This window comes from Formica exsecta, unplaced genomic scaffold, assembly GCF_003651465.1.
Source record: "Formica exsecta isolate Colony F162 unplaced genomic scaffold, ASM365146v1 scaffold654, whole genome shotgun sequence".
NCBI classification, from domain to species: Eukaryota; Metazoa; Arthropoda; class Insecta; order Hymenoptera; family Formicidae; genus Formica; species Formica exsecta.
The window spans coordinates 194,464-203,083 of NW_021853416.1; the positions used below are offsets into that span (position 1 = coordinate 194,464).

The following is an 8,620-nucleotide window of genomic DNA, read 5'->3' on the forward strand; positions in this document are numbered from 1 at the left end:
TATGACATAAAAAAACGAATTCTATATATATATAAAATATATACATCACTTAACACATTATTTCACTAAGATTTTAATTTTAATGACAGATCCTTTGATAAAATTGGGATCAATTTGTTTATAATGGAAATATTATAATGTGTGAAAATAATTAACAAAGTGTTAATTATTTTCAAGATGTAAATGATTAGAAAGTATTTTTGTAATGTGAATTTTAGACAAGCAGATAATAAAAAGTCATTCTTCAAAAAGCATTATTTTTAAATATTTTCACTTTGAGAGTTTTAATTTTAGGATCTAATTACAAAAAATATGTAATACTGAAAAATAAAAATTGAATTTTCACTCAAGAAAAATTGATTTCATATAAGAATCTATCGTTAAAATAAAGAAGGCAAGTAGTAAATAGCTTGTATATACTGTCATTGTTTAAAAATTCCAAGAGAGTAGAATAATATTGCATATTATTTTTACTCATCATTTAGTTTGCTCAAACATTTTTCTTTTAGATGATTAGGTTTGTTACACCGGCCACATACTTGACCTTGTGCTGGACACATGGATATAGCATGATCTTTACCACATCTAAGGCAATTTTTCACAACAGGTACTTTGCACAACCATGAGAAATGGTTTGCTTTACCACAATTCGTACACATTTCGCCAAAAGCAAGACAACGTGACTGAATATGATGTGTTCCACACTTAATACAATCAGACACATATTTTACCTTACAATAATCTGTAAAATGATTATATCCATTACAGTTGTTACATCGCATCCCATGTGCTGGACAATGGTTCCTGCTATGGCAAGTACCACAACGAATACATTCCATTTCAGCTAATTGTGGATTAGGAGAGAGCTGTTGTAAATTTTTACAATTCTTCTGTAACATCAAGTCTTCGCATTGTTTCCAAAACAAAGTAATTTTATGAAGATCCAATAATTGCAAATATGATACCAAGTTGTTGCCTTTAGACTGTATAAAAAGCATAGCCTTTCCTGTGAAATTGTAATTTTTAATATCCTGCATAATTTTTTCCTTTACAATATTCACAGGATCACCATGATTGCTTGCAATTGCAACAAGCTATAAAAGAGAAACATCAATTCATATCAATATGAAATATAAGTATAAATCTATTTCAAGACGTTAATTATTTATAAAAATTATAGTTGTGGTATGTTAAATTTCAGAGATATGTAAATACAGATAACAAAATCTTATCATTTAGTTCAATAATATTTGCATAACATTTTTATAACTACAAATTGAGCAAAACAAAAGGAATATGAATGGTCCCAAAACTGCTGTATTTTAACAGTATTTTAATAATATGTGCATCATATATAAGAAGAAATTTGATGTTATATAAAGATATCAATTTATATATAATACAATACAGATATTAATTTACCATCAAGCTATCAATATAGTTTTCAATGTTTTCGTCTTTCTTTCTTTTTCTATGTCCAAAAATAAAGTATAAATCAAAATAGCATAATAATGTTTCTAAATCTTCCATCTGAAGAGCATTGCAAGAAGGAAAATCTTTATATGCTTGTTCTCCAAGTGGACCAATTAACATCAATAAGATAACTGGCCACTGATTTTTATATAATTCATTGGCATCTTCATTCTGGAGAAAGGATAAAAAATTCTGTTTCCACTCGCACCAACTTCTACCAATATTTTTTTTTTTATCATTCAGTGGTGGAAAGTTTCGCATTTTGTTAAATATATCTGATACAAATGTTGCATTGTCTGCTATAGACATAACAGTATAATATATAATATATAATATATATATATAATATATTGTCGTATACACAAAAGGAAAAAATTAAATTGCATTACTTACCCATATTAATCTCATAAATATTTTCTTATTTTTTATTGCTGTTGATATGTATCTTCCACAAATATCTTGATAGTCAAGTTTATAATAAACTATGGGTGTCAAAATAATTATATGTCATATATAATTGTCTTTTTTGAACAAACTAGTAAAATGGCCAATATATTTGACAATAATCTTTTCTTTGCTTTTTACGTCGCGGCGGTTTTGTGTTATGCAGTCTCTGCTTATCGAAGACTGGGCGACTGGAGACTGGACAGTGGATAGTATGGAACAAAAGAGCGCAGTAGATCTAATCGAGCTATATATTTTAAACAGCGTTGCCACATTGACGCTGACAAGAGCATTTTTGATTAAATAATAGCCACAGATTTCTATATATCATACCTAGACGCGTTAAGAGGATGCCGGATACCGACAGAATGCGAATATTAGTAGGATTGCAAAATATTTTTGTTGATTATAGATATCAACAAATCCTTTTCCATAATTAAAGTATACATAATAACGGAGTGCGGGGTTTATGATTTCATATGAAAAGTAAAAAAAAAAGTGAACTCCGCACTCGGCATTTTATCAAAGAGTATTAGTGAACTTCGAGAAAGTGAGTTTAGAAGCTTTTTAAAAAAGATTTTACTATGCAACATTTTGCACACCGAAATGTTTCTTACTAGGCTTTCAAATACATTTTCAAACGTTCACTTATATTCTTTCATGCATTTCCGAGTGGAGAGGTATCCTATTTTGCACGTACACACCGCAAAACCCTTATATTAAGCAAATATATAATTATTATGGCCGGTAAAACAGGACGGTCCGGCATCCTCTTAATATAGCTATATATCTCATATGGTGACATGTGAAACAAAGGCAGCCTTTTACTTTATTTTATACACACACACACACAGTACAATATATAGATCTGTGATAATAGCGTTTTCGAGTGAAGCAAATTTAATCGCTCTGAGAGTGATTAATGAGAGTCATAAACATCGTCTTGGGTTAATACTAAGAATATATTTATTTATATTAATGAAATTCAAAACCCATTTTCGGTTGAACATAGGTTCATGGAAAATTGGGTTTAATCGCTCTCAAAGCAATCAAACCTTATTTCATTCGAAAACGCTATAAATCTGTCAAAAGAGCTTCATGTAACACATTTATTTGAATATATATATTTTTTTTATTACTTCTTTGACGGATAAGATTCTTTTGATACTAAAAAACTTCAGAGAATTGAATGAACAAAAAAAAGAAGAAAAAAAAGCGGAATTCTTCAATTAAATAAATTTTAAGTAATTAAACTGCGAATTTGAAATTATAAAAACAATATCAAAATGTAAAAAAATTCAATATTTTTCAACGAAAAATCTTCTCTTTCGACAGTTTCTTTGGGAAAAGAATAATCTTTGAATTCGTTTGAAGAGTCTGTAACGAAAAGTATATTTGATAGTATAGTTTCAAAATGCTTCTTTAAAAATTTTCTGTTTCTCATATAGTGAAATCAACTTTACGATTTTATGGGCGTTCTGAAAATCATTGAAAGGAAAAGTATTGCAACTTTTTTGTCCACAGCATTGCATATAGATGTCATATAATCGTTTTCACATGAAATGATAAGATTAAACCGTAATCATATTATATGCTATGTCGGAAATGGCATCCAAGGGTGATGACATTGGGTGATCATAAAGTCTTTATATATACTTCTATACTATTACTTGATTATAAATATATTTGTAGAATATTTCAGAAATATGACATTTTTTATGTTACAATTGCGTTACCTTATAACAATAGAACTATAACAGAATAAAGGCTCAGTCTTTTATATATCTTTAAAATTTTATGACTAAAATAATTTTAATAACACACACATATATACAAACATAATCTTTTTTTATTTAATTTTTTTGACATTTAATTTTCAAACATATTAAAATTTACAAAAATAAAGACAGAGAAGAAAATATTTATTTTTTAAAACGATATAAAGATTAATATACTTTTTTTAAAATCTATTAAGTATAATCTTAATTGTTTTCCTCCATATCAATCTGCGGCATATTTTCGTTGGGAGTTCAGTAATCGTGTGGCTGCCTTTAATTGCGCAATTACGCACGCTCTCTTTTTTGCGACACGACAACGTACCTATAGTAATGCGCTGCACCGAGGTAAATTCGCGGCACTACCGGGAACAGTCTGCATCTCTAGCTTCTATATTAAATCTTTATATTCTTTAAGAGATTATAGAAAAAATGAATATCATTCTATTCAATTATCTCGCATAGAAAAATAAGAATAAGATAATATAAAAAATAACATTATATCCACAAATGTAACAATAATGTGTATCAAAATAATATATGTCAAATAATGTGTATATTTTATAAAATTTATATCATAAACTTTCATCTTCTTATGTAATGGAAGGAGTACGCTATTCAGGTGATACTCCTAAATTGTTGTGTGTGTTCACTTTTTGAAACATTTTATTGGAAAATGTCCTCTTTTACGGCACTTAGTGCATATAGTATTTATTGCAGGGCATGCAGATTTAGATGCAATATGTGTTAAACCACAATAGTTGCAATTTAAAATTTTTGCAATCGAACATTTCCAGGAGAAGTGATTTGTTCTGTTACATCTATTACATTCATTCAGATAAGCAGGACACTCTCGAACAAAATGACCTTCCCCACAATATAAGCAATTAGCGAAAAATTGAGACGGACATCTTGTCCAATAGTGATTCTCATTACCGCACTTATTACATCGTTTTCCACGAGCATAACAATTATTTACTTTATGTGTCCTTCCACAATTATTGCAGTTTTTAACTAAAAAATTGTGGATTTCCTCACTTCGCTTGAAGTTTGCGTTCTCATATGACATCCAAATATATGTCATTTCTTTTACAGTTAACGATTGTTTGCACGATGGAAATGAGAATCCCAAAATTAAACTTTCAGCTTTTCTTGTAAATCTACCTTTGTCTATTTCCATCAGAATTTTCTCTTTCACTATTTCATCTGTATTAGTCATATATTTTGACGCCATTACCTAAAAAACAAAACTATTAATTTAAATATAATATGTAAAAAATATTAAATATCAACATTTTATGGATAATACAAAATAAAAATATATTGTATATCCATTGCACTTAAATTCCTCAACATTTTAGGCATTTTACATTACTGCCAAAAATAAAGAAAGTAAGAGAGAGTACTTCCAATTCTTTAGATAGAATGATTTTAGAAATTAGAACAAGAGAAAACAAGAGAGAAAGAAAGAGAAAGAGAAAGAGAGAGCTATTACTCTTTTTATATGAAAGAAAAAAAGATGACACATGAAAATTTTGCATAGTTTAATGTTTAATGAATTCTATCTTGCCTCTATAATTATATAAAGTGTTTTAAAAATGATTTAGCTGTGATTAAAAATAATGTTTTATGAGAAACAAGTTTGTGAAAATAATAAAAATATTCATACTAACATACCGTCAAATTATTGACATATGTATCGATATCTTCATCATCTCCTCTTTTTCTACCTCCAAATATGCAATAGAAATCGAACTTTCTTAGCAATGTATCTATGTTTCCTTCAGTGTGATCCTTATCAAATGTAAAACTTCTATAAATTTCTTGGCCGATAGGACCCATACGATTTAAGAGCATTATACCCCACTTTTGTTTATTACTCTCTGCTTGATCAATTAATTTCATGTATGTGAGGAATTCATTTTTCCATGAAAACCATTCTGTCATAAAGTCATCTTTTGTAGATATTTTAGATGGTGCAGTTGTTTCAATTGCAGACTTATTTTTCAGATAAATTGTTTGAATTTCATTATTGCATTTTTCTTTATTGACATAGATCTCTGTCATAAATTTAGGTTGAACATTAACTTTGTCATTACATGTTAAGTTATGTGACTTATCAAATTCATGAAATAAACCTTGCGTTCTTTTTTCACTGGCAGTTTTGTATGCTTCATGATTATTTTTAAATGAATTATATGGAACGCTTTTGGTACCCGTAATGGTATCATCTTTCTTTATTATTATGAAACCACTGCCTATGTGACTGCCTATATCAGTGGGTTGCCTATACTTTGTGTTATAATTATCATGTTCGTTTTTACTTTTGGAATTACCTGCAATATTATTTTAATATGACATTATGGTTGCTTATAACTTGTTTAGAAGTGTTATTTGTAAATAAAATAAATAATACTACAAAAAAGTAATGAAAAATACCCATTCCTTTGTAACTGCACACAATTTAAACCAAAAAAATTTTTTAGTAATTTACTCGTCTAGTAATTCATATATATCTCAAAAATAAAATAATATGTTGTGCGGAATAAATTCTAGTGATGCCTGTGGAAACATATATAATATTATTTAGTTTTATAAAACCATATTTGAGAAAGAGAAAGAGAGAGAAAGAAACAAAAAAAAAAGTAAATTTTTGAAGAACGGAACATTTTTTTCGTGAATTGTTTCAAAATTTTGTGAAATATATGTGCCATATGTATATTATTCAAAATAACATAAAAAAAAGAAAATTTGGCATAATTTCTGTTACACTTTTACTTTTCGTAAAAGAGTAATCAAATATAATCTTAATAAATACTTAATAAAACTAAATTAATGTGCTTTATAATTTGTAGATGCAAATACAAGATATGATTAAATATAATAATAAACTAAAATTCATATTTGACTAGAAAGTAATAGAAAAAAATATCGATTCGTAATTTATAACTTCAAGTTTCACTGAATTCTTCTATTCTTATTCAAAATACAATTATCTTATAACGATTGCAGTTTAATGTTACACGTTTTACTGTCTTATTCGTCAGAAAAAATACAAGGTTTAGTAATTCTGTTATTTTATCTTTCAGTGAAAAAGTTACAGAAAAATATTTATATACAGGGTGTTTCATAAATGGTGGGCAAAACTTACAATAATTCAAAAACTAATCATTTCCGGATCTATAATTGATATAACTTTTTTTTTCTTCTGTAAGCATTAGGAATCCATTACTAAAGTTTTGTCCACAATTTATGAAACACCCTGTATATCATCTTATATATATGTTAAATATATAATATTTTTTCCGTTCCGTATACTATACCTTTCTCACAAGTATTTATACACACAATTTCAACAAACGCTCAACAATAATGTTCGGTATAATAAAATAGTTATATGCGAGCTTGTTACCGTCTTTACTAGCTTTACAAACTTTGTTTCTTTGCTTCCTTTATTTCGTCTCTCTCAACATACTACTGAATACTACATATATACATACCACTCCTTTGTCTTCAGGCACAAAACTGACGACGTAACCACAGTATATGTATTAGCCATAGACATAGTATATCTAGACCGAGCGTTTGCCTTTATTTAAGGAGTGGGGGCCGATGCCCACGTAGAAAAGGACATACTCTGTTTCGTGCCCCTGCGTTCTCTCTCGCTCGCACGTAGCATAGCGTACTCTTTCGCTATGCTACATGCGAGTGAGACAGAACGCAAGGGCACGGAACAGAGTATATGTCCTTTTCTACGTGGGCATCGGCCCCCACTCCTTAAATAAAGGCAAACGCTCGGTCTAGATATACTATGTCTATGAACAGACCCAATGTCAACAGCTGTTCGAACTTTGGCTGCGTTCCGTTTCATGCATGATGCACATGATCAGAGAGAAGAATGAGAGTCGCCACGCTGCCGTTTTTCGTGTTTAGGCAGTAGACATTTAATTGGGTATTTAAATAGTGTGAGAGAGAACGAAAGAGTAGAAAAAAAAGAGTAAGTGAGAGAGAAATTTAGATAGCGTTACTGGCCAACTTACTTATTTCGCGCATGCGCACTCCGTTTTGGCCAACACAAAATCGGGAGAGTTGCGCTACTGTAAATTAGAATCTACTGTAAATACTGTGGTATTAGTGCCGGTCTACAATAGATTATTTAAGTTCTAAGCCTTAAGAAATTGATTAATCACAGTCGAGTATTCTCCTCATACTTGATTGTGATTGGTCAATTTCTTAAGGCTTAGGGTTTAAATCACCTATTGTAGACCGGCACTAACCCAATAAGTAAAGAACATAGATATATAGACTGGATTGAGCATTGCAAGATAAACAAACGCGCTCCCGCTGTAGAAAGGTACTATATGGGAGGCCTATGTTTGTCTTTTTTCCTAGCATCTCATTGGTAATTTTCTTTATGGAGGGGGGACAAAATCACCAATGAGATGCTAAGAAAAGAGACAAAATAAGCCTCCCATCATAAGCTGTGTTCCGATTCCCCACCCGGATGCACCCGATATTATAGTATACGTGACATATACTATAATATCGGGTGCACCCGGGTGGGGAATCGGAACAAATGAACTTTCACTTATTCGGATACTTCATGTCCGGTCGGGCATTCCCATACAGCACAGAACATTGCAATTACATTGCAGCAATGTTACAATCTTGCAAGTTGCAATGTAATATTGTTGAGACATTACTGGAACATATAATTGTAATATTTCATGAGAATGTTACAGCCACATTCCAAAAACATTACAAGAAACAGTTTTCGATAATCGCTAATTCGTTCGTTTACCGCTATGCGGCGCACGTTGCGTTATCTATCTCGCATTTAAGTTTTAATCACGATGGTTATATAAAGCTTGCAAAGAGGGACTAGTAAGATTAAAGGTATAATAACTATTTTGATCAATATAATTTGT

The 8,620-nt window shown here is 29.9% G+C and overlaps 2 protein-coding genes across 9 annotated transcripts; both read right to left on the reverse strand.

The window, feature by feature from the left end:
- Positions 1-51: 51 nt before the first annotated feature.
- Positions 52-2,315, reverse strand: LOC115242844. Of its 4 annotated transcripts, none has more exons than XM_029819390.1 (3): positions 1,867-2,315; positions 1,423-1,769; positions 52-1,094 (listed from the first exon to the last, which is right to left on the reverse strand). In XM_029819390.1, the coding sequence occupies exons 1-3, from the start codon at positions 1,868-1,870 to the stop codon at positions 471-473; spliced, it is 975 nt and encodes a 324-aa protein (XP_029675250.1). In that variant the 5' UTR covers positions 1,871-2,315; the 3' UTR covers positions 52-470. The 4 variants fall into 4 exon arrangements, with proteins under 4 accessions (XP_029675250.1, XP_029675249.1, XP_029675251.1 ...); XM_029819389.1 differs by having other exon boundaries at positions 1,423-1,772; positions 1,867-2,314; XM_029819391.1 differs by having other exon boundaries at positions 1,423-1,644; positions 1,867-2,312.
- Positions 2,316-3,748: 1,433 nt separating this feature from the next.
- LOC115242852 lies at positions 3,749-7,300 on the reverse strand. Of its 5 annotated transcripts, XM_029819424.1 has the most exons (5): positions 7,016-7,258; positions 6,132-6,254; positions 5,831-6,028; positions 5,370-5,752; positions 3,749-4,929 (listed from the first exon to the last, which is right to left on the reverse strand). In XM_029819424.1, the coding sequence occupies exons 2-5, from the start codon at positions 6,133-6,135 to the stop codon at positions 4,342-4,344; spliced, it is 1,173 nt and encodes a 390-aa protein (XP_029675284.1). In that variant the 5' UTR covers positions 6,136-6,254; positions 7,016-7,258; the 3' UTR covers positions 3,749-4,341. The 5 variants fall into 5 exon arrangements, with proteins under 5 accessions (XP_029675284.1, XP_029675283.1, XP_029675282.1 ...); XM_029819423.1 differs by having other exon boundaries at positions 5,370-6,028; positions 7,193-7,274; XM_029819422.1 differs by having other exon boundaries at positions 5,370-6,028.
- Positions 7,301-8,620: the final 1,320 nt, after the last annotated feature.

Bases quoted from the DNA above. Each gene is read 5' to 3' on its own strand.
- LOC115242844 (XM_029819389.1), bottom strand. The intron at 1,095-1,422 runs GTAAATTAATAT...TCTCTTTTATAG, and splicing joins ACTATATTGATAGCTTGATG to CTTGTTGCAATTGCAAGCAA.
- LOC115242852 (XM_029819423.1), bottom strand. The intron at 4,930-5,369 runs GTATGTTAGTAT...TTTGTTTTTTAG, and splicing joins CATATGTCAATAATTTGACG to GTAATGGCGTCAAAATATAT.